This window comes from Stegodyphus dumicola, chromosome 3, assembly GCF_044657685.1.
Source record: "Stegodyphus dumicola isolate Sdum_Otavi_A_Nest chromosome 3, ASM4465768v1".
NCBI lineage: Eukaryota > Metazoa > Arthropoda > Arachnida > Araneae > Eresidae > Stegodyphus > Stegodyphus dumicola.
The window spans coordinates 244,234,496-244,261,856 of record NC_140770.1 but is presented as its reverse complement, the minus strand read 5'-3'; the positions used below and the strand labels follow the sequence as shown (position 1 = coordinate 244,261,856).

Genomic DNA, 27,361 nt, shown 5'->3' with positions numbered 1-27,361 from the left:
AAAGCCAAAAAGGCACAGTTTATTAACATGTAAGAATAAAAAGGCCTGAGCAAGAGGCGGCAAATACAGTGGGTGTATATATATATATATATATATATATAGTGCGGCTGATTGCAACCTAAAAGGGAAGTGCACAACGATATGGACTAGCCGTCCCATATAGAAAATTTCACCGTTCTGAGGTTATTCGTTTTTGAGTTATGCGAGGCACATACATACGTACATACCTACAGACGTGACGAAAAAAATTAATTCTTAATCCACTTTAAATTTATTTTTCAATACGTTTGGGGGCAAAGAGACATTTATTCTGTCCGTACGTACAGATGTCACCCAAAAACATGGTTTAAATGCATTCGAGAGCGGTCAAAATTGATATTTTCGTTTGAATATGATACTCAAAACGGTTCCCGATTACAGTACTTCTTTTACTTCGTACAAGGAAGTTAAAATGCTTAGTTAAGAGAAGAGACTTAACTTAAAAAAATATGATGTGTGCACCGCATGACATCCTTGTACGAAATATTAGATTATACACATTTTTTCTTGCATTTCATTTAAACTTATTGGATTGAATTAAATCTACTTCGGCGATAGCACGCAAACCTCAATAGAATAAATGCACTCTTTAAAATTCACTATATTTGTTTATCATAGCGATACTCTAGCCCTAGGTTCAAAAAAGTCAGTTTTCGCAGACGATTCAGTATTTCTCATTAACTAAATCAGTTCTCACTGACAAGGCAAAAATACAAAAAAACTTAAAATGTCTGTGTTGAAAATTATGAAATAAATCTTAAACACTAATTTCCTGTAATAAATTCCAGAATGTATTAAGAAAGAATAAAAGAAGGCGTTATCTTTGTTATTGCGATGCTTACTTTCTCGCCGACGTGATAAAAATTATTAGGCTTAGCGGCAATTAAACAACTTTTAAATTGTTGATAATTGTACAAATATTGCTTGCAGATTTACTAAAGGCATAAAACACTTAACCGGAAGATAAGAACAGCATAATTCAACCATTTTTAAAGCAAAAAATGTACAATTTACAAACATATAAGAATAAAGAAACTGAGATCACTGAGCCGAGTAGCAGAATGGATATATATAAACACATACTTATATAATTTTGGTGCTGCCCACTGTAACCAAAATACAAGGTGCACATCTACATGTTTATAGCAGTCCTACATAGAAAATTTCAAAGTTCTGAGGCTAATCGTTTTTGAGTTATGCGAGATAAATGCGTACGTACGCACAGACGCAACGAAAAATTCTCTTCAGAATTCATTTTAAATTAGTTTTACAATTTTTTTGGGGAAAAGAGTCCTTTATTCTGTCCTTACGTACAGATATCAAGCAAAAACATCGTTAAATGGCATTTGATAGCGATGGAAATGGATATTTGCGTTAAAATATTGTTACGAATTTGGTATTTAAAAAGCTAATGTTAGTTCAATTATAAATTAAATGGTTTCATTTCTCGCGCAGTGCAGCGCGTGACGAATATTAAAAGAAAGCTAAGCCGGAAAATTGAAAATACAACAGCGCGTGCATTAAATAAATAAATACCTCTTTTTGATTTCGAGAAAGTACTGGAAAATTCTAGCGCGTGATTTTAAAATCTTATAAAAGGAGGAAAACATCTCAGTTTGTAGTAGTTGCTTAGTTTGTTGTTGTTTAGAAAACTGCTCTTGTTGATTGTAGCGAATTCGCGGATTAGCGTTCTTTAGCTGTTTTGAATTACGTTCTATTGGACATTTGAGTAGTTAAAAGATTACTACCGTGAGATATTGTAATACTGCATGATAATTTGAGAAGGTTTAACCATTTTTGTTGTGATAATAATAAATTTTTGTTCATTTTTCATCGGACTTGTGCATTCATTTCGTAACGAACCCGTACGCACGCAACAATTTTTGGTGTCAGGAGTGGGGTTTGAATGCCAATAACAAGAGCGATGGAAGAGCAATTGAGGCAGTTAATATCAGCCTTTGCCTCATTTAAAGAAGAAATTAAAGAGGAAATGAAATTGGGCCAGGAATCCGTTAAGGAAGAAATGAAATTGGGCCAGGAATCCGTTAAGGAAGAAATGAAATTGGGCCAGGAATCCATTAAGGACGAAATGAAAGCCGTTCAAGCTGGTCAAGAAGAAATGAAAAAGAGAAATTACTTGCATAATAGAAAATAAATTTGAAGCTATGGAAGGCAGAATTGACGCAGTTGAAAATAAAGTTGGACATATTGAAGAAAAAGTTTCTTCCGTAAAAGATCATATTGAAGAAAGAGTTTCTTCGGTGAAAGAAAAAATAGAAAAAAGAGTTTCTTCTGTAAAAGAACATATAGAAGGGACAGTTTCTGCTGTGGAGGAACGAATTGAAGGAAGAGTTTGTGCCGTCCAACACCAAATCGAACAACAAATTGATGATAGAGTTTCTGCAGTAGCCAAAGAAGTGGATATTTTAAAGAAATTCGTAGCGACGGCAGGGAATAATAGTGATGGTTTTAAATTCTTACCGATGCTTGCTCGTCCATCTCTGAAGCTATCCACATATGATGGGAAGACATCCTGGCAAGTGTATAAAACACAATTTTCTATCGTGGCGGATGCGAATGGATGGGATTCCCAAGCGAAGGCCTGTCATCTCGCCGCTTCTTTAAGAGCCGACGCAGCGGATATGCTTCAGACTCTTCCCGAAAGCAAAAGGTTAGATTTCGAAGCTCTGTCCGGCGCCTTGGAGCTGCGCTTTGGGGAGAAGTGTTTAAAACACTACAGCAGGCTCCAATTAAAATCTCGTCAACAGAAGCCTACCGAAACACTTCAGGAGCTCGCCGCGGATGTTGAAAGGCTGTCCCACCTCGCCTTTCGGAATGCCCGACAGAAACAAGAGAAATCCTGTCGCTGCAATATTCCATCGACGGCATCCGGGATCCTGAAATACAGAAAGCTCTTCGAATGGCAGATGTAAAGGAAATAAAAAGCGCTCTGTTGTACGCCATGAAGTTCGAGGCAGCCCAGCAAGCAACTAATAGAGATCGCTACCCAGTTAGAGCTGTGCGAGTCCATGAGCCAGTGGATCAACTGATGGCTCGTTTAGATGATTTAGCCAGACAAGTCGACGCTTTGATACGGAGTAGGAGGGAGAAGAAAGTGGCTCTAAGGTGTTGGAGATGTGGTAGTGAAGGTCACCTAAGGCGGAATTGCAGAACACCCCAGGGTACGGAATATAAAGCAGATGATTTTACCAGACAAGTCAGTGGCTTGAGACGGAACATAAGTGAAAAGAAACTAATTCTAAAATGCTGGAACTGCGGAGTTGAAGGCCACATACGAAGAAATTGCAGAACATCCCGAGGTACGGAAAATAAGACCATTTCCCAGCAACGACGCAGTAAACAAATTAGTGACCATATCGAGGAACGGAGGTTGTCAGATAATGAAAAACCTTGTTTTAAAGCGCTTAAAATTTATACAGTGAGTGGCAACAGTAACGGAATGTCCATTAATGGGAATATCGATGGAGTTCCTTCCGATATGATCATTGACACAGCTAATGTTACCATCATTAGGAAAGATTTAGCTGAACAGTTTAAAGATAAACTTATTTGGACGACATCTTGTGTTACCCTTCAGACTGCGTCTGGTGATAAGATCGACATAACTGGGAAGTTAAACGTAAACATCACGTTTGGAAGTGCCGCCTACCATCACACGGCTTATGTGGCGGATATCACAGATCCATGCATACTCGGATTGGACTTTTTAAGGAAATACAATTTTTCCTTAGACTTGAAAAACAACAAACTGCTTTCAGCATCTGGTGACATGACTATCCATCCTCAGAAGAGATCCTCACTTGGAAATGCCGACGCCTTGTCCGAAAGACCCAGCTCGGGAAGCCGCCGAAATCATGCTACGGTCGAAAAGAAACGCAAGACTACCAGCTATTCTCCATCTCAGAAGCTCTTCGGTCGAGACCTTCGTCTGCCTTGTGACCGCCTGTTTGCTCGCCGTACGGATGCGCCTTCATCGCCTGAGGAACACATCCAAAATGTCCAGGGCCGGTTTGAGGGGATGCACCGTTCTGCACGAAAGCGAGTCAACTTGGCAACGGAGAAAGTGAAGACCAGATACAACCAACGAGATAATATACTGGTAGAGAGCGTATTGCAACCTTCAACCGGTTCCAACATTAGTGTCACGTGACTGCTGCGCGAATTCCGAAAGTGCGGAAATACTTTACATTGCTTTCTATGGGACGAAAGACTGCTGCTCTGCTTGGTCACATAAAATTTAAGTAAAAATGGTTATTCGCTGCAGCGCCTACGGATGTAAAGAAAATTTCGTGAAAGGAGGACTTGTAACCTTTCATAGGTAAGTTAAAACTGCATGATTTATTATTTTATTTTCAGTATTTTTGTCATTTTACTATCTCTGTTGAATTGGTTGGAAAGTTTCAGCCATATTGTATAAGAAAATTGCCTCCGTATATGACATTTTCAGCATGTATTATTAGCATCAAAATGTATTAAATACTGTGACACTATTTACTGGAATCACCCTTTACAAATAATTGAATTTTATATGTTTTTTTCCGTGTATTCCGTTGAAATAGAAAGCTGCGCCAATTGGCGTTAACCTTTTTTCGCCAAGTCGTACGCGTTTTGATTTCATAAACAACTACTGCCTGCGATAAAAAAAGAAAAACGCTATTATTAGCATTAAATTATTGAGAAAAGATTGTGCGATATGTTTACTTTGTTAAAAAAAAAGCTAAAGATCTTGATTCATGCAACATTGAACATAAACAGTAAAACAGCATTATTTTAAAAATCAGATTACTTTTATAAAGCTCAATGCTTTATCATTATTTTCTATAAAATCAATTAAAATAAAAATAATCTGGATTATAATTCTGTCTCATCTACGATGATGTTAGAAATTTATTGTAATTGAAAAAATGCGATGTGAAAAACTTACCATATTTTAGATAGTATTTAAAAAAAAAGGAGAGTGAGAGAATTTTTAACTGTAATATCGTTTTCATCCTAATAATAAATACTGAGTTGAAGTTTGTTACCGTTTGATACATATTCAATATAAAATATTTTTTATAGTTAATAAGATGTATTGATCCCCCCCTTGACATACACATGAGTGTGGAAATCAGTAATTAAGATTGCATTATTTTGTTCCAGTAATATAATCTCAAGAAAAGAAAGGCAATCAATGGCATAAATACATATAATACAATGTGATTTTCTTTTTCTCTTTAGGATGCAATGCATTAAAATTAAAAGAGATTTTTTTTACCTTCTCAAATATTATAACAGTAGTGCAATTAATTTTTTAACGTTATTAAAAATTAAAGTTCCCATCTCAATTTTTTATTATTTATTTTAGATTTTCTTCCTAAAATTATTTAACCTAAACATCTTAAACAATGGTGCAAATATTTTAAAGCAATTATTAAAAATATAGATAAAATATTCAGGAAAAAAGGGGTTAAGTTATCTATAATAATAAAAGCAAGTGTAATGTGTCTGTCTGTCTGTCTGACCGAGCTCTCCAGCCAAATCTATCGCACGCAGGGACCTGGAATTTTTTATACGGAAGCACAAAGGGGCTGGCCACCAGACCTCGAAGCCCGATTTTCGATTTTTGAATTAGAAAAATTTTAAAAAAATTATTTATAATTAATTAATCACGGTTTTTTTGACTCACTGATATTATTATTTGTTTTCAAATAACGTTCGATTGTAACAATTGATTTCTTTATTCTAGCGTTAGTTTGCTGTTTTGACGATACATTAAATCGATTAATTACAATTCATTTCTTTTTTGTAGCTTGTGGGGGGGGGGGAAGAGAGAGAGACAGTCTACATGTCCTACACTACTATTCCTGCGCTATTCACTTATCTGCATTTTCTAAATGCACGGGCAACGCCGGGCGGGTACACCTAGTATCTAAATATAATTGTAAAAAATCGAACAACCTAATTCGAGGCCGTTGTCTGCTGACTGCTAGCAGACGGAAATAAAAAGTACTACCTGCCAAATCAAAAGCGGGCCAAACTGGCGATGAACAGCTTAAGCTATCACTCCCCAAGAGCGCCAAGAGCATTAGTCACGTGGTATATGTTGGAGACACCCTAGCAGACGAATTCTCTGTCGGTGAGCCGTCTACCTGTTATATGAAGTCGTTGGATACAACACGCGAGCTACTAGACATAGATCCAACAAAGGAAACAAGGTGTGGTTGTGGAACCCGATTCAACGAAAAGGACTGAGTCCTAAATTACAGTCACCTTGGGATGGTCCGTACACGGTCCTAAACAGACTGAATGACGTCGTGGTTCGGATCCGTAAGTCTTCGAACTCTAAACCTAAAGTCGTTCATTACGACAGGTTAGCTCATTACTATAGCCATAGTGCGTAATGTAAATAATTATAAATAGTATCAGACCATGGTCCTTTATGTTTTTAAATGTGTATTTGATTTGATTTGTATTTAGTATTTGATTTGTATTTAGTATTTGATTTGATTTGTATTTAGTATTTGATTTGTATTTAGTATTTGATTTGATTTGTATTTAGTATTTGATAGCATTTGATTTGTTTAAGTTAGTTATTGCATTTATTGTTCATGTTGTTTGATATTGTAATGTAATGTTTATGCCTCAGTTGCATTTATGCCACAGTTGTAAGTTTAGCTTCCTGTCCAGGGATTGTACTGCCCGGGACGTGCAGTCCTTGTGAAGGGGGCAGTGTTACGAATTTGGTATTTAAAAAGCTAATGTTAGTTCAATTATAAATTAAATGGTTTTATTTCTCGCGCAGTGCAGCGCGTGACGAATATTAAAAGAAAGCTAAGCCGGAAAATTGAAAATACAAGAGCGCGTGCATTAAATAAATAAATATCTCTTTTTGATTTCTAGAAAGTACTGGAAAATTCTAGCGCGTGATTTTAAAATCTTATAAAAGGAGGAAAACATCTCAGTTTGTAGTAGTTGCTTAGTTTGTTGTTGTTTAGAAAACTGCTCTTGTTGATTGTAGCGAATTCGCGGATTAGCTTTCTTTAGCTGTTTTGAATTACGTTCTATTGGACATTTGAGTAGTTAAAAGATTACTACCGTGAGATATTGTAATACTGCATGATAATTTGAGAAGGTTTAACCATTTTTGTTGTGATAATAATAAATTTTTGTTCATTTTTCATCGGACTTGTGCATTTATTTCGTAACGAACCCGTACGCACGCAACAATATGATGCCTGAAACTTTTCGTGATTACAATACTTCTTTTTTACTTCGTACAAGGAAGTAAAAAGAGACTTATGATCTTCATTATGTTTTGCTTGTCGATAAACATAAAGGAAGTACATATTAAATATTATGGCAAATGCTGTGTGTTGAACAGACTTATGAAACACATCCATTTCGAATGTTATAATGACATTCGACATAGACAGGGAATTAGGTACTCTGTAACTCGGAATAGCACATTTACGGCATAACAATTTCTGTAACAATATATAATATAATTGATCCAACTATAATTTAGAATCGTGCCATGGCACACTAGAACTCTCATCAGGATTATGGTATCACTGCAACATCAACGTCATTTTAGGACGGCTAATTAGGTCTTTAAACTGACACGTAGACAGCTCATCAGCGTTACGCATCTGAGCTCGGATTAAGCTATAATATCCAAATTCTGAAAACTTACATTGCAGAGTCTAATGCGCAAAAGGATCATGGCAGTCGAATAGGAAAGACATATATAGGTTTACTACACTTTCAAAAGTATTAGCTATTAATAAGTATTTCAAACAGAAAATAATATATTAAAAATTTTGCTTTAGGTTGGAATTACAAACTCAGCTAAGCGGATTGTCGTTCCAAATTCCCTTTTTTTTTAAGTTGAAGTACTTTGTCATTTCTGCTTGAAAACAAATATCTTATTTCCGATTGAAGCAAATTTTATTTTTCTGTTAAAACTCCTCTGACAGAGAGAGAAGCAAGAAATACCTCGGAAATAAAATAGCATTCAAAAAGAAATCTGGGGTAAACAATAAGCAGAGACCGATAGTAAATGAAGTCTGTCAAAAGAACTACGAGATTTTATTTAGTTTTAGTTTTGTAAAAGTACGGACTGCTGCTGAGGTAATATTTCTTCAGCTACATATCTGAACATCATATACCTCGTATTCCATAATGTTATCTACAATTCTTGTGTCAATATTTAGTAGATAGTTTACTTAAATATTCCTATTAGTTATTGGAATTAATAGTTTTATTGCCAATATGTTTCCTCTGTTGGGTTTTTCTATGAAGTATTGCAAGTTAATATATAGAAAAAATCTGATGTGTACACCACATGACTTCCTTGTACGGAATATTAAATTAGACGTATTGCTGCATTTCATTTAAACTTTTTCCCTCCAATTTCATTAGAGATATATTTCTCATTCAATTAATTCAGTTCCCACTTAGAGACAAGGCAAAAATGCACAAAAACTCAAAATATCTATATTAAAAATTGAAAGGTATAGAAAAACATAAAACAGCAAATACAGTTAAAACAATTAAAAAACAATTTCTGCAATTGCAGTTTTTACGTAAAAGCAAGCAATTCACCAACACGGAAGAAAGTAGATTTTTCGTTGCATGAAACTGAAAGTTTACTTTTGTTTCCGTTCTGCAAAAATATACAGTAGGTTCAGGAAAACTATTTTACTATTCAGCTAAGTTTCAAATGTAAACAGATATGGCTGCTATGGTAAAAAATTAGGCTTAGCCGAAATTAAACAATTTCTAGATTGTTGACAACACTACAATTATTGCTTGCAGATTAACTAAAACATAAAAGCCTTAACTGGAAGATAAAAACAACGTAATTCAATCATTTTTAAAGCAAAAAAGGCACAATTTACCGATATATAAAAATAAAAAAATTGAGCTCACTGAGCCGAGTAACAGAGTACCCACTCTGTATTATATTTATTTATATATACTATTATATATCTTTATATATAAATTATAATATGTATTATATATATAAATTATATATATTTATACACTTTTGGTGTGGCCGATTATAGCCAAAACGGGAGGTTCAGAACAACATGTCATGGCAGTCATATATACAAAATTTGAACTTTCTGAGGCTACGCGTTTTTGAGTTATGCGAGACACATACACACGTATGTACGACACGAATAAATGTTTTCTGAATCCATTTTAAATCAGTTTTATAACTCGTTTGGGGAAAAAGAGTCTTTTATTTTGCCCTTATGTACAGATGTCATGTAATACATCAGGTTAATACGTATGATGTCATGATTTAAATTTAATGTAATATAAAACTTTTTCTCAATATCAATAAAGGGTGCCCACCAGTGGCCGAGCGGTAAATTCGCTGAACACTGGTAGTTCGGTCCGAGGTTCGAATCCCGCGAACGGGCTGGCTGCATGGGTGTTTTCGTGGTTTTCCCCATGTGTAACATGTATACGAGCCAGTTTCCCTTAGAAAGTCCTCCACGAAGGCATCCCTCCCCTTAGGCAGATAGCCCTAGTGTGCTTTGCCATAATTAAATACACCAACACCAATATCAATAAAGGAATGAACGAGGCAATAACGTGCTGTCTTAATTATTTTAGCCTGACGTATAATATTAAATTTAATAATATGTTGAATGTTTGGCAATGCTATTTTTAGTGCAAAGGGGCTTTGTCCATGACAGACTACTGTTTTCGTTTTGGCATTTTGCGGTGAAATCTTTAAAAGCTGTATCACTTTTCAAAGTGTTGCCGCCAAATATTATCGCCCTGTATTGCATTTGAAGAAACTAAATAATGAAGAATCTGCATAAATGTGTGAATATTTCTAATAAAACAACGGTACCTAGAGCTATCCGATTTTGAATGACGTAATCCTACTGCGAATATGGGCATCTGGAAGCCCAAATTTGAAATTTGGTATTTGTTTTATTATCGATTCATATTTTGTAAAACTTTAACGAATTTCTGATTAACAAACTCAAGGATTTCAAAGCGAGTAATGGCAACGTTGTACAGAAAAGAAATTTATCTCCTGCATGGAAGACTGTGTATCGGAAATTCCAAAGCATATGCTCAATTTAAAATTATTTTGCGATATTGCGGTTGAACTGAATTTTATGGTTTAAGTGCGAAAAACGTGATATTTAATAAATAAAGGTAACACTTAAAATGTTAACAAACGCCCCTTTGGACGAAATTTAAAATCTAAAACCTTTCAAATGTTTTTTTAGTCCAAAAGGATTTGAATCCCGAAGAACTATTAGTTTCGTTGTGGCATTTTGCGTCGGACTCATAAATGTCGGTTCACTTTTCAAACTGTTGCCACAAAATGTTAGAGTCCTGCATTATATTTGAAGAAATTAAATAATGAAAAATCTGCATAAATGTATGTATATTTCTCGTATTGTGATAAAACAACGGTACATAGAGTCATCGAATTTTGAATAACGTAATCCTCCAACGAATATGAGCATGTGGAAGACCAAACAGCATAGATTTTAACAGCATAGATTTGAATTGTCATTGCTTTACATTTAAACAAATGTTTTATATCGAAATAAATAATGTTACGAATTTGGTATTTAAAAAGCTAATGTTGGTTCAATTATAAATTAAATGGTTTTATTTCTCGCGCAGTGCAGCGCGTGACGAATATTAAAAGAAAGCTAAGCCGGAAAAATTAAAAATACAAGAGCGCGTGCGTTAAATAAATAAATATCTCTTTTTGATTTCGAGAAAGTGCTGGAAAATTCTAGCGCGTGATATTAAAATCTTATAAAAGGAGGAAAACATCTCAGTTTGTAGTAGTTGCTTAGTTTGTTGTTGTTTAGAAAACTGCCGTTGTTGATTATAGCGAATTCGCGGATTAGCGTTCTTTAGCTGTTTTGAATTACGTTCTATTGTACATTTGAGTAGTTAAAAGATAACTACTGTGAGATATTGTGATACTGCATGATAATTTCAGAAAATTTAAGCATTTCTGTTGTGATAATAATAAATTTTTGTTCATTTTTCATCGGACTTGTGCATTCATTTCATAACGAACCCGTCCGCACGCAACAATAATATCAATTTACTGTACACAAAAACCAATGAAATTCAAATTGTCTGTCATGGAAATGAGCATTTAAGTATCTGAATTAACTGATGCATTATATCAATTCAAATTCACATTTTACTTGCAAAAGTATATTATACTGACTTATTCTCTATTGATAGTTGTTACGCTATTAAGTGATAGTCGTTGCATCCACAATGTTTTCAAAAATTCATCTGGTACTTTCTCAGCCTCAAGTTACGCATTTCGTAAAGAAGTTGGGATGGTTTCTTATCACCCAATTCTAATTCGGTCAGAAGTTTCTGGGTTTTCTGTGTTTCAGAGTCGGCAAACATTTCAGTAAGTCTCTTTTTGCCGTTGTCTGGTGGTTTGTGAGAATATCAGAGATTTGTGACAATGTTTCTGTTTCAATAGAACTGAGTACATAACCGTATTTTGCTTGATCAGCAGTACTTCCAGCATTTCGGGATTGGGCTTCAATCTGAAGAAACCATATTTTGTGGTCAGGTTTCCAAAAAGGGGGAATTTGGATGCTGATCTTGGCAGCAGTCGCAGATATTGCATTAGTTTCGGTTTGTTTACTTTCATCTCCTTCAGCCATAGTAGAATTAGGCTTAACGGAAGTACACCTACTTTTATCCAATTTTTAATTTTATTTATAGCTTAAGCTTTTCCGACTAAAGTTTGCTTAGTAAAAACTAGTTCATTTATTCTTAACACAATTGATGCATTCTGAAAATTCTAATTGCGTTCACTACCGCTGAAGATATATTACAATATAGAACAAAATTAAAATTTTTAAAGTTGACTTAGTTTTTAAAGTTGACATTTCAGAAGTATTTCCGTCCCACGTACGCTCGGAATTTATATTTCGCAAACGTATAAAGAAACAATCAAACCATGAATTCTTGATGTAATCCATGTGCACCAGAAGCACTTCGAAATCGAAACTATCACTCAGTCCACTGTCAAACTTAGAAAACAAACTGCGGAACATTGGGTAAGTATTAGCTGCTTACGACGCTGTCTGTAATATATATTCGACAACATGTGACTCTTTATAAAGTGCGTACAATGTTAATGACATCTCGTTATATTACAGAAATATCGTACATTCTTTTTCCATCTTACACTTCATAAGTTGAATTGGATCACGTCCGGGTCACCAGTGTGGAAGTTTGGAACATAGGAAATGTTAAAAATCGTTCTCACTCCAAGAAAATTAATATTTATTTACATTTTTTGGATATAGAATAATACAAACAGAAATCAAGTCATTGTTCTTTTTCTGGTCGGAGGCCACTCTGGCGAAAAGAAAATTGCAGGCGAGCAGTTTCACATCTGGTGCTTCATTAACGCAAATGATGTCGCCACAAAGATATTTGGCAAATATTTTGGGCATACACTAAACGACTATGTGAATGTTGACACTCGCCGGTGAATGTCGACAGTATTTTCTTTCACAGTAACATAAATAAATCCAGGGGAATTCTTTAAAAAAAAGAAGAAAATTAATATTCCTTATTCTTAGAATACATAAACAATTATTTTCTTTTAAGCTGTAATAAAAATTGTTAAAATATATGAAAACGCTCTGTGTTCGTGACAGCCGTCGCTTTATTTTAGAATAAAGCTGTAATAAGATATAATCTTATTACAGCGTTGACTTAAACTTTCTTTTCACACGCTAGATTACTTAGTCACGATGTTTCGCGATTCCAGGGAATAAACTATTTTGTTATAAACTGTGTTATAAACTGTGCATCATTTTTTTTGCAGACCTTAATTATTTACCACTGTTTTGTAAAGCGCAAAAATGAAGAAAATTAAAAAAAATATATTAATAACCAACGATAGGTTCTTTAAATTTTAATTCAGAATGAAGTTGCTTCTTAACGTAATGTTTAGGTTTAAACAAATCAGCTTGATCAGAACTTAGAAGACGAAACCGTTCCTTTTACGAGTTCAATAGTACTTTTACGAGTATAAATAGCTACTTATATAAAATGCGTTCTGATAATTTTACACTAAAGCATAAGGCATGCGCGTTTGTGGCACTTTTCTAGAAAAGGCTTTAAGAGCCATTTTCAATTTGGAATATTTTAGAAATAAGTTTTAACAACAAAATAGCAAAATCCGAAATATTTCAAATTTTATATTACTAAAGGGACTTTAACGTTAAAAAAGTCCCAAAGGGACTTTTCTAACGTTTTGTGAGTTAACTTGTCCGTTACGTATTATGTTCTTCGCACTTAAACCGCATAAAATTCAGATCAACACCAATATCACAAAATATTTAAAACAGCATACCTTGAAAATTTTCGACAAAGCGTCACGCGCGCGTTGGAGATAAAAATGTTTTTCCCCCCCTCCATAAGGTGCTCAATGCTCGCTTTGAAATCGTTGAGTTTGTTAATCAAAAATTCGTGAAAATTTTACAAAATATGAAATAGATTATAAAACAAATTCGAAATTCAAAATTCGGGCTTTCAGGTGCACATGTTCGGGTAGAAGATTGAGTTATTCAAAATTTAATGGCACTGGGTACTGTCGCTTTTTCACAGTGCAAGAAACATACATACATACATTCATGCAGATTCTTCATTATTTAATTTCTGTAAATATAATGCAGATCGATCATATTTTGTGGTAACAATTTAAAAAGTGATTTGCGCTTCATAGTGAAACGATTAGTACAACAAAATGCCGATTTAAGACAGATAGCCCAGTGGTAGTAGTAATTTAACTTTTCTTTCAAATAAAACTTAAACTTTTTTAAAGTAAAAAAAATAACATTTTTACAGATCTTTTTAATAAAGCTTGCTTCAATAACATTCCGGAGAATAATTCAAAACATTCCAGGCCCTGTGAGTAGTAATGTCAGTACAAGAGTATGGGACGTAGAGAATAGTCAGTTTCTAGAAGGCTGTAAAGCAGCAGTAAATTTTTAATGAAAGTCGAATATGAATTCATTACACATCAGTGGACTAAGTAAGGTCGATAAAATATTACTAGTTCAACAGATGCTCATATCCGGATTAATATCTACATGAGTAGGTTTGAGTTTTTATCCATACGCAAGACTGATATGAGCCAGATTACTTGGAAAATTCTCCTGCATTGTTGATTTTGTGGGTTTCTCTGTGTGTAACGTGAGAATAGAAACCAGTTTTCCTTCAAAAGTCCTCCATGAATGCATATCTCGACTTAGGCTGATACTCCTCGTGTGCTTTCCCATAATTGATTAGCTCTAATCAAGCCCTCAGTTCGCTGTTACAGAAATAAAGACTATTATGTTGTACGTTTATTTAGAGTGAATTCAGTTGGTGAAGGTTGCAAGGGAAGTTGCATAATACTCTCAAGTTCTTGTATGAATAAAAATCCTTGGATTTAATTTTAAAATTCAAAAGATACTTTTTTTTTTTTTTTTTTTTTTTTTTTTTTTTTATTATTCCAGCTTTTTTTAATATAGCTGAAAAAAGCCAACATCTATTTCTCCAGAAATATGCTAGACAGATTTAATTTCTTGCGAGTAGAGAAACAGGGAGTAAAAAATAGTAAATTTAAAAAATATAAAACTTGAAAAATGCTAAGATATGTAACAATAAATTTCATTTTTTATAAATCTTCCATAACACCTATATAAATGCCATCATTCTAAATCCGTAAGATATAACTGCCTGCAAAAAAAAAAAAAAAAAAAAAAAAAAAGTTCATTATAAAATAATTATCCGCTACAAAAATAGCGACCGGGAAAATATCGATTAAAAAAACTTGGAGAAAAAACTCTGCCTTTCCAATTTTTTCAGTCACACTCAGAAAGGCCACGAAACTTTCGAGTTTTTTACTTAACTCGAGATTAAAAGGTATGGTTACTTTGTTACATTTATGACCGACCACCAGCGTGGTTCGTAATTAAAATAAAAACTTTTTCATGTATTAATTTTTAGCTAGCTTAATATTAAGCTAAAATCCATTAGAGAATATCGTAAAAAACCACAAGATGTTTATTTTAATTATTGCTAACATTCGCATTGATTGATATTTATTAAGTATATGTAGTGCTTACGATTAAAAAAATTGCAGATATAAAGTGAAATATGATAGAATCATTAAAATCATTAAAGGATATTTTTAAAATATTTTACATGTATGACAGAAATCATTAATTGCGACTTATACCTAAGAATGGAACTAAACTGGATAATGCCTAAGAATGGAACTAAACTGGATAATGCCTAAGAATGGAACTAAGAACTAAACTGGAATTTATATTTCCTTTAAATTTGTGTAATCAATTTAAATTCTAAACGAATTGTGTCTGCAAAATCTGACTGCTGGAAGGACGCCCAGTAAATACGAGTATATAACAACAAATATATAAATTTTCTTACTTAATTACCCGAACATAAAAATTGCTGATTTTCTTAACTACAGGGTGTGCCAGATTTTCCTAACTACAGGGTGCGCCAAATAAGATTTACTAATGTTAAATACGGATAACTCTTGTAAAAATAATTTATTTTAATTAATTTAGGGTGCGCCAAATAAGACTTACTAAATGTTAAACACGGATAACTCTTGTAACAATCATTTATTTTGATTATTTTTATACATTAAATATACTTAATGGAAATTATGTATAAAATATGACATCAGACAAATGTCCACCATTTATCTCAGTACAGGGATTGGCTCTTTTTAAAGCGTTTTCCATTACACTACGTAAAGTTTCTGGTTGAAAGCTCAGTATTTCGTCTCGAATATTCTGCTTCAGCTGTCTTACAGTCTTTGATTAATTAACATACGCTTTGGTTTTTAAATATCCCCATAAAAAAAAAGGATTCTGCACTGCTATTGACCTCAAAATGTTTTCAATCATTGTTCTGTTATAAGCTGCTGAAATCATTTCCGGCATTCCATCCCCTGAATTAAAATATTGCCGATACGCTGCGTCATAAAATTGATCGTTGACAAGAATAGAAAAACTCGATAATTTAACACGTTGTTTTGTACTGCATTGGTTCCATAATAAATTTCCAGAAATTCAATTATAACCTACAAAAAGAAAAAAATAATTATATCAAAAAATAAAAAAGTTATTTGTGTTTAACATTGGTAGGTCTTGCTTGGCCCACCGTGTATTACAAATTAAATAAAGTATGTCTTACATATAATAGTGGAAGCTGCAAATATGAGCTGTTCACCGGAGATGTGTTAAAATGTGTTATTCAAGATCAAATCTAACCAATAAACTATTATGAAAATACATTGTATAATCAGGAAATTTCTAGTGAAACAGAATTCAAAATTTACTGAAATTCAACAACTGTCAGTTGTGTAGTGTAGCACGTTCGTCTGTGTTTGTAATGACGAACACTAAAAATTCTGGTTGAACATGACCGTTTTAATGTTCATGATGACTGAGACGTTTCGGCAGGCTTCGAATTTCGGCAGGATTATCCCCCCTCAGGAATGTCGGACGAAAGCTACTATAATGGATAGAAGTTTATAAAGATATTAATGTACTTTATAAAGATATTAATGTAAAAGAATTTAATATACTTTGCTAGGCCCTTGCAAAATCGTATTTGGTACATTTTGAAAAATGTGCAATGCCCTCGCCGGGAATCTAGCCTGAACCTCTCAAATGCGCGGCGAGTATGCTTCCAATTATATAACGAAGATATGCAGAAAGGTGGGAGAAAATCGACTGGGCATTAGGGAACTCGATTGCTAAATCCTGGTGGTGAAGAAAAATCATCCTTTTTTAGCTCGGAGACCACTAAAGAGTCTCTAGGTTTTTCAATATTCGAGACTTGAAAATTGAACAATGCCCTCACCGGGACTCAAGTCTAGGCTCTCGAATATGCACCTGGTGTGCTACCGTTACACCATGAGAGCATGCAGAAAGGAGAAAATACTTTATATCTGCAAAATATATACAGTGGTTTTCGTGTGCGAAGCCAGCTTCTTTAAAAGATTATGTTTTATATTACTTTGGAAACAAATTTTGCTATTATTTCCTTCAACTATCGTTTTAATAACTTTTAATTTGATTATGTTCTTGTACTTAATATCTTTGATATGTTTTAGAAGTAATTTCAAAGTTTTTATTTGTTCGTCATCTAACGTGCATTGCAATTATAACATAATCATATGTTTTTCAGTCAGGCCACAGTCGGTCCATGTGAAGGGGAAGCGCAAGAAACTATCAGCCAAGAAAACTGTTCAGTTTGAATGCGAAGCGAAAGGTTCAAGACCACCTTCTGTCATCTCTTGGAGAAAAGGAAGTTATAAACTGAAAAGTGCGGTTTCCAGAGTATTGGCGCAAGGAAATATCACAACTAGTACACTGACCATTACTCCGACGAGTGACGACAATGGGAAGTTCTTATACTGTCAAGCAGATAATCCAGCGATACCAGGAAGTGCAATAGAAGATGGTTGGAAGTTAGATGTACACTGTAGGTAACAAACAGTTCCAGAAGCTAATATTAAAATTTCCGCATGTTCATTTTGGAAGTTCCCCCCCTTAGATTTCTATTCCTTTTATAAACTGATACCTTTCTAAGAACTCTTTTATAGAAACGCAAGAACTATTTGTTGTGATGACTAATGGTACATTCTGCAATCGGCAATACTTTCATTCTATTTGGATAAACAAAAACATATAAATGTTTAAAAATATAAAAAGAGAGACCATAAATATCGTAATACATTTCAAATTAATCACCAGATTCAGTTCAGAACTAAATTCATTCTGTATAGAAATGGGGATAATAAGAGTTTACAGATGAAAAGAAGTCTTTCTAAATTATGCTACATGAAATATCCTCCTTTGCATATGAAAGTTTATGTTTCGCCTAGCTTTAAGATTCAATTTTCCACCTAGGTAAAAGGTAAATTAAGTATAATATTTACTAATAATTTATAAATATAATTTTATATTATCTTTTTTAAAGTTTTCCCTATTTTTACCCCATTTAATTTATTTGTCAACTACAGATGGTAAGATAAAATAACTAACAAAGTAATAAAAATATCTGAATGTTTAATATTTTATGATTTATGAATATATTCTTATAAAAAAGATGGAACAGAAAGAAAAAGCAGACTTGAATGTAAAGTCGAGCAGTTTGAAACAGTTTAAGTTCAAATTAAAAGCACATAGCCAAATTTATAAAAGTAGCTCGAAAAAGTGGCAAAGGGAAGCATTTTCATAAATCTGCAGTAGATTATTCTATTGTTTCACTAAATCCTATTATTTTAAGCTTTAGAATTTGTATTAAACTTTCTCTGATAAACAAGAGGGAAACGAAAGTGCGTCACGCAAACTTCTTTCACTCCACAAAACTTTCTTATATTTTTGATGAGATTTTATTCATATTAATTAATGTTTCATATAAACTCGTGGGCAAAGTTAACAGAATATGCAAATTATGTCTACTTTGAGAAAAGTATTAAGCCAAGCATAATAATTACGTCGCCGAAAAATTATGCAGATATTCAAAGTCGAATCCGTAAACGTAGGCGTGCGAATCTGTGAATGTGACAGGGTGTTTTCGCCGGTTTGTGTTCTCGTACTCCTTCGCGACGTCTCTTGTGTTTCACCCAAAATTTGGATCAATTTTATAAGGTATTAGGTAAAATGAGTCGCCACGAACGTGTTGGCTATAGAACTCAGTGTAATGCCCAGTGCCATCTAAAATCTGTGGAAGCATTTTCAGGACACTAGAACTATATTGCGAAGACCTGGCCATGGTCGACTAAGATCCATAACAAAGAATGAGGATCGTTACTTGGCACATTCCGCCTGGCGACACACGGCTGCTACAGTATCACAGCTCACATGTGAGATGAATGTTGCGACTGGAATCCGGGTTGCAATGTTTACAGTTGTCTGAAGGCATACTTCAGAACTCGACGCTGAACGTAGTGGACGTGCATGAATTTCGCTCCCGAATTTTGCTTCATTGTGTGCGGAATATTCAGGCTCATAGGAGTATTTTTGCATCTGCAGCTACAAAAATCACCAGGAACAGAGAGATTTAACCAGTAACAGAGATATAAAATGTAAAATAAAAATGAAACATCTTACGTTTCGCAGAATGGCGACGAACGTGCATATAGAATATAAAAATATTTTGTATCCAGCAGTGCAACACATTTCTCTTTAACCCTTTGTGGCACAATGTGTGTGGTCTGGTCGCACCTAAAACTTTCCTTCTGTACGCACAGAAAAATTTAATGAAAAAGGATTTTTAGGTTACTATAGGTTACTCTGAACCTTCTTTATTTATAGTAGATGGCAGCTCAACACAAACCAGTCCATGTATTTTGGCCATGTTTAGTTTTTTAACACCCTCATTTTTCGAAGAAATCTTTCGGATTTTTTTAGGGTATAAAAGGAATTGTTTGAAAAGGAATTTCAATGTTATTTCTTAGCTGTATGCTAATCTCCTTATTCTATATTAGTTTTAAATTTTTACCTTGAAATCTTGCCTAAAATCAAACGGCGAACCCTAAATGTATACAGATCGTTCTCACCGATAATCTAGGACAACTGAGAGTCTGTATTCTTTGTTTCTGCCCATCTCATCGGTCAGTTCATTGGCAACAATGCTCGTTTTAGCACTCTCTTCGAAGCTCTATTCAATCAGTGTGCCCACTTTAGGCGCACCCACATAATTAAAACGATAAATTCACAAAACTTTACTTGTGTATTTCTCTAGGCCTAATTAGACTGCCTACCTTTTTTTTTTTTTTTTTTTTTTTTTTTTTTTTTTTTTTTTTTAATCAAAACTCCAACTTTAAAAGGTAGTGTGCCGGAAAGGGTTAAACAGAAACTCTATGTTACGGCATAGAGACCATTATATGTTTCGAAGACAGGAAACAAAAAATCCCATATGATTTCGCCAACATTCAGATCATACATCTTCCAGTTCTCAGTTGAGCATGGTTATCACTTACAAGACGCAGGGTAAATACGATAATTCTTTGCGACTGAAGTAGGAGATTTTTCTGATAGGGCAATTATAAATATGTTGATAAAATTATGTATAAGAGCATCATAAAGCAAAGTATGTATATGAAATAAGAAGTTGTGCTATCTGTGATATTTAACGCGATGGTCAAGGAGGGATTACTAAATACAGCTGATATTGTAAGTAACAAGTCGCTTTGTCCGAAATACGTTTAAAAGCATTTTTTTTGTAAATGAATTTCCTTTTACTTCTTTAGATTATACTGTAAAAGTTAAAATGTCTGAAGATGCAGCGGAATGTTATTTCAAAATACTATGAAGATCATCAGTGAAATCTTCAGTGAAATTTGTAGCAAAAACGTTTGACCGTGTAAATGTTGTTTATTTTATGCAAATGGAATATTTGAATGCATGCTAACCATTACATCATGGAAATGATATTTCCTGTGAAAATGATATGCCTGATAAGAAAAATAAAGCATGCGAAATCTTAGTGCGAAACAAAAATATCTCTTTTCCATTAATTCTTTACAAACAGGGCATTTGCTTCTTAAAGCTATAAAAACAAAATTATAGTTTCAAAAGCAATAGTTTCGAAAAATAAGCTTTTATCCTTTGTTGTCTTAAACTTACATGATGTCCTATTTGAATTCATCACGCTGAAATATGTTAGAAAACATCAAGCAATTGCAAAGAGGTTAAAACGTTTTTTAAATACAAAACAATACTATTTGTCTGTTCTGCTTGATATTTACAGCTTCGTGGTTTTTATTTTCTGGAAGCGTAAATATGTTAGGTAAACTACTAATATCTAGTTTTATTAAATTATTTTGCGCGTTTTCATTTCTGCAGTATTTCCTTTCAGCAGCAGAGGATCCTATATTTTGAGAATGTGACTCCCCATCTTCTATACAAGTAAATGAAAAAGAACAAGTAATACAAGTAAATCAAAAAGAATGAAAAATGGCTGCAGCCTAAACCTATATTCAGTGACTGGTATACTCAATCAAAGGAGATAAATCTTTGAATAGTAACTCTCCTTTCAATTTTATGCTTACTAACTTTCAAAAGGAAATTCTGAGCGTGCATGCTGCTCACTGGAAGGATTCACTGGTTGTAAATCCAGCCAAACAAATTACTTAAAGAACTGACTTAAATAGCTCTTCTGCCTAAGTTGATCCCGGTGTTATGATATAAAAATATACTTTGATGTGTTTAACACTATGTGTAGCACTTCGTGTGATTTCAAGTGATGGATGCCAATAAAGTGTGTTGATACTTCAGAAAGCGTTCTTTAATTTCCTATTCTTTAAAATAATGTATTTGGCATCCTACAGAATTAAATTATAGGAAGCAGATGCTGCTTTTGTGCATATGGTTCAACCGTATACACGATTTTAATTTAACTTACAAAGTTTAATCTGTTTATCATACTGCTTGTAAATATGAATTGTTGCATTACTATTGCGTTTTAAAGTCTTATCATAGGTGTTTTTGTGTTAAACTAAATTTAACCAGTGACATAATAGTGCTAAAGAATGCCCACCAGCGGCCGACCAGTAAAGTCCCTGACTTCTGGTAATTCGGTCCTAGGTTCGAATCCCGGAAACGGGCTGACTGCATGGTTGTTTTTCCCATGTGTAACGTGTTAATACGAGCCAGTTCCCCTTATAATGTCCTCCACTAAGACATCCCTCCCTTTCGTGTAGTGCTTTAGGGCGGAACACGTAAATAATAATAATAAGTAAATAATAGTATTAGTAAATAGCGCTAAAGAAGTAAATGTTGCTTTAGATTTCTTATATTGCGTTAGTAGAAATTTCATTTATCTCAAATATTTTTGAAAAAATAAAACTGAAACCTTGAGAAAATTCCTTATCATGAGCCTTCAATAATCGTTATCTTGCCTCCCACTGTTTTCGACTCATGCAATAAGCTTTTAGCAGTTTTGACTCTTGCAATGAAATTTTAATTCTAAAATCATGCTGAGTTGAAAGGATTGATGTTTGCTTTCTGAAACTCCGTTAAGATATTACAAAGCATATTTACAATTAAAGTTAATTTCTAATTTTATTACAATTAAAGTTATTATCTAAAATAAATCAGAAAATAACATATATTCACACCAATTTACGTAAGTGACAAAGACAAATCAGAAGTTACTGCCTTAACACAACAATCATATTAAGCCATTGCAACTTCATTTTTGAAGATTCAAAATATATTTAACCATAGTAGGTCAAAAAGTTATATTACGAAAACAAAAAGAAAGTCTTTACATAAACAGTTACAAATCATTGCACACTCACTTGTGTTCCTTAAATTGATTGCAGATGGTTATGCCACTTATGGATTAAATTAATTAATTAGGACAAGATGTGTTCATTCAGAAATCTGGTAGCTCATTGCCTGGTATTATCTGAAAGCATCATAAGCTCATTGCCTAGCATGTTTATATCACTAATTGACTTTATTTTTATCCTAGTTATTGCCTCTTTAGGAATATAGGTGTTTTAATCGTCCTGTTGTAAAATTGTCTTTGACATATGGACCATTATTTCTTGAACTAGAGGAATTTCAGGACTTATTCGAGTACTCGGACTATTTTCCTGTCCTAGACGGATCTGGGATTTCAATTGCCCTCCCAAAAGTGCCATGATAAATGAACTTTCTTATTCTTGAACGCAAACAGCAAGGGTTCTACAAACAGAACAAATGTGACAGCATTATGTTCGCCTTTAAGAAATGCATTTAGCATTAATTTTGTATTTATAGACGGCTACGCTTTGATTTGGATACCTATGGCTAATTTAGTGGACGGGTTTCTATTATGAGGACTTGTGTTCCTCTTTACTTGCTTTGGAAACATGAACTGTCTTGACTCGGAACAGGGAGCTTACTCAAGCTATGTTCAATAAATTGTGAAGTAGACAATACACACAGGAAGGGTATACAAAACCCTTTATTTTTCTATATTTACAGCGATTTCCGGAACTTCGGAATACAGAGACCAACCACTTGTGGTCTGAACGTAAGAATATAAAACTACTAACTAAAACTTTAACTAAAACTAACTTTGGATTAATATACAAGTGCCTAATTTTAAGATTGGCCGTTATTTAACAAAATCCGTATGTAGTACAGAGAGCTGCTAAAACTACGATACGTTTGAAATTTTCAAGAGGACTAAACCTCTGGCCTTGAAGGCAACCATCAACCGAGTAAAACTACTATGGCAAGTGGCCTGCTTCTAATAACTCCTTCCTCTCTCTCTCTTGCTTGGCAAAAAGCCACAACTTAAGTACTTGGCGTTAGCAAGACAAATTTGCATAAATAAGTTAAAGCTTTTAATTCTAGCCGGAAGTAGAAAATAAGAAGTGATAGTAAAGATTTAAAATAAAATAAACGTTAGTAAAACTTAGGATCCTTACACTATGAAGTAATGCTATTAGCCGTATGGATTAGCAAATAAGACCTAAACCTTATAAAAAAATGATTTTAACGTTTTTTGTAAGTACAATCTGAACTCGCTTAACTCCCTCCCAGATTCCTCTAGGATTGAAAACAGTGATGCTGCAGAATTGGGATGGACTGCCACAAGGTCTCATAAATTGCATCATTTCCAATACGAAGTCACATTTTGTGGAATTTTGATTGTCATAGAAGGCTATATCACCTTTTACTGTCCTTCTATATTCGACCTTCAAACCTCTATTTTATGCCATCCTATCCGTTGAGTTTTACGCATGATTATGCTGACATTTACATGATATATGATTTTTTATTATATTAGCTAAACTCACCACAGATTTTTATTAAACTTTATTCATCAGCTCTAGAAATAATCGACCAAATTTGGAAAAGTATCTTTAACATCAAAGTAAATCTAAATGTTACCAATTTTAATGATAACCATACGACTTATTGTTTCAAACATCAAACATAAGTTTAACAGTTTTAACTTGGAATCTTCACTCCTATCTGGTAGACATGAGCATACGTATCACGTAAAAATATTCCAGCGCTATAATTAATGAGAACTAATTGTATATTTAATGAGGACTAATTGTTTTGGAAAGTAGCATAGAGATTTAGATTTTTAAATTTTTAATTTCTCAAATTTAAGAAGAAACATAAAATATTAGTTGACGAGCAGAATATTAATAACACGTTTTAAAAAGAATTTCGGTGAGAAGTTTTTAATTCAAGAGTATATTTACGAGCTTTTCTGGATTGTAGTTAAACTCTTCCACGACTACAGCGTCCAGGATGGCATTTCGTTCAAACGACTAACGGCCGTCCGAACGATCTCATGCTTTATTTCTAACCCTTTCTTAAAGTACAGAATAACGTAAGGCGCAGTTTTCCCGAATGCATTGTATCAGTTCATCTTTATTGTGGACTGACGCGTTGTAAAAGGAACTTTTCGCGTGGCTTTGTATACATTCAGCGGCTAAAGACAGGTCTTTTGTTTGCACGTAGAAATGATATAATTTGAAACTTTCATACTTCTTTATTCGTTAATGAACGGTAGAAAGAAATTGTTGCAAATCTGATATGGAATTTGAGTTGTGCAAGCAAACAAGTGAGCGAAAGCTTTGAACCTCAAAGGATTAAATTTCTAATTCATAACTCTATTTCTACATCAAAATGCAAAATAGAATAGAAGGGTTAGATGAATACTTAAATTTCGAATGTTTAAATGTAGACTACTTTTAAACACGTATAAGCTGAAAAATAGAATAAATTTTTAAAAAAATGGAAACGAGATTTGGGTAGTTAATAGTTATACGGTTGAATGAATTATAACTTACCTTTTAGTTTCTTTTAATTTTCTAAAATAAATATGGTTTTTCGATTACATGCGTAGAATGTAATTGCATAAAATTGCATAATGAAATTGAAACTGCACTAAAACATCGGTTTCATACTAAATATTTTTTGGAAACATTCACATAAGTTTCGTAGTTTGTAATTTGTTGTTTCCTGACATATATACATAAAAACTACTAATTTACTCATGCTTTTGGAAATTGTTATCTTATTATGTAATCACCTTATTACGTAATCACTGCTTTAAAATTTACTCTTACTTCCTGTGATAAACTTAAAATATGTCTGGCTCTTTTCTTAATTGTTCCATCTCTTTAAAATTTGTTGCTAACATCACTGCCTGATTTTCTGGCAAGTGAAAGTAGCAGAAAAAAAAAGATTTAAGCAAAATTAACTGGTGAATTTTATGTCGAGATTGAGAAACAAAAAGATCAGCTCTGTAAAATGCATCGTTTTGATGCATCTGTAAAATGCATCGAATCGCTATTTTTTTTTTATTGTAACAAGATTATTCATAATCTGTGTTATCTCTTAGATACCTTATTATTTATATCAATTGAATACATCATTCAAAATGAAGTAAAATAATTAAGAAATATATATATGTTTAAAAATAGTCGATATAATCTTCCTTTATTCGAATGAATTCTATAGTTTGAAAAATCAACTAAACTCTCTAAGATTAATACCATGCTTAGAAATGGTAGTTTGCCATAATACAAATTAAAGATATTCTAAACTACTAAATTGGCAATTATGATGAAAGTTCAATACTTGCCAAGGTGATGAAAAAATTGATCCATTACACCTGATATAAATGGTTATGGTTTATGAGTAACAAACACAGGTTGTGGTCTATGAGTAATTCAGTAAAGTGACTTTAGAAAGTCTCGACCACAGATAACCAAAGGTCAAAAATAACAATTACCTTACATTTGTCCACTTCAATATTTTACATATAATAGGCTATCTTTTCATTTCTAATAATAATCGTATTTACAAGGTTCTTAATATAAAATGTTTCTGTTTTTAAAATTTAGCCTCCCAATTTATTTCAAAGGTCGAATTTCTGAATTTTTTAGGGGGGGAGTGAAGTTCAAACGCACTTCATGGACTACTTAATTTTTTATTTTATGACATAAAATTCTCTTCTCAAAGAGCAGACATGCATTTGGCATTTGTTGCAGTGTTGTATGATCCTTGATTATCTTTACTAAAACGATTATTTTGTTGTTTATTTATTCACGAGTTGGCTGTTTCCAACAAACACACAAACCCAGCTTCATTTATGACCTATAATTTAGCAGTTGTTCAAATTTGTCTGTTGCTTAAGGACTGGTACAACATTTAGTTTCAATATGCTGATAAGCTTATTTTACGTTTTAGTTTGTTCATTAAAAGTGTAATAAATGTCAAATATTTTTCATATTAATGAAAACTTCGAAGGGCAAATTTAAACGAAATATATGGCTTCGAAGTTAGATTCATGTCCACTATTACCAGTTTTAGCGTTTTTAATATACTTTTTGTAATTCCACTATTTGCTTATTTTTGCATGTTGCTAAAGAATTCATTTTTAATCTTCCTAAAATGAGGAGATACTGTTAATATCTATCATTTCTCAAAATAGTACATTACATAACTAGAAAGGAAACAATTACTTTATTTATTCTTATCAATCGATTAATTTACATTCTGCTTATTCATTTGAGAAATATTCGTGCAATTCATGCAGCATAGTGTTCAAAACCTATTTTGGCCTTTATTAATACTCGGTTTTCATTATTCTGTTCTCCCAAACAGCACAAAATGGTAACTATGGGTGTTCTTGGTTGTGCACATCCTTTCTCATGCTTTCATATAAAAATATCTCATCGATCATAGTACATCCTCATAGAATATTTTGGATTGAGAAGTCAATGATTTAATGATAACAAAAATTTTAATAGCAGCAAATCTCGAAGATTCCAGATAGAGCGTTAGGTTTTGTCATGCACTTTTTTCAAATCTTTTACCAGTTCAAAAAACAATGTTCAGTTTTCATAATGAAATTATAACTTTTTATTTGTTCTTTTAGCTTTATTTATTACATTCGACTTCTTTCGTTTTGCCACACAGAATTTAACAACAAAATCACAAAATTTAAAAAATTAACCTATCTAATGTTAAACGTTGTGATACAGTTTTTTTTTAATATTTGCTGTACTATTTATATTTGCTAAATTATTTCTTTAAAAACAACGGTAACATTTGGCGGTAGCGTCTTTTTATTTGAAAAGTGATTCTACACAAGAATGAAACGAAATATAGTTTTAGGCTAATACATTTAATTACTTCATCACGAGACCTGATCTTGATAATCAGATTACTCCCACTGCATTTGGTAGAATTCCAAGAGTACAATTAATGCGTAT

The 27,361-nt window shown here is 33.2% G+C and overlaps 1 protein-coding gene across 1 annotated transcript in view; it reads left to right on the top strand.

Moving 5' to 3' along the window:
- Nucleotides 1-27,361, top strand: part of LOC118181355 (kin of IRRE-like protein 3) — an 832,813-nt gene that overhangs the window by 585,386 nt on the left and 220,066 nt on the right. The window contains exon 5 of the mRNA XM_085813987.1: nucleotides 17,299-17,595. Coding sequence (XP_085670113.1) covers nucleotides 17,299-17,595 — 297 coding nt within the window. The remainder of the gene's footprint in view (nucleotides 1-17,298; nucleotides 17,596-27,361) is intronic.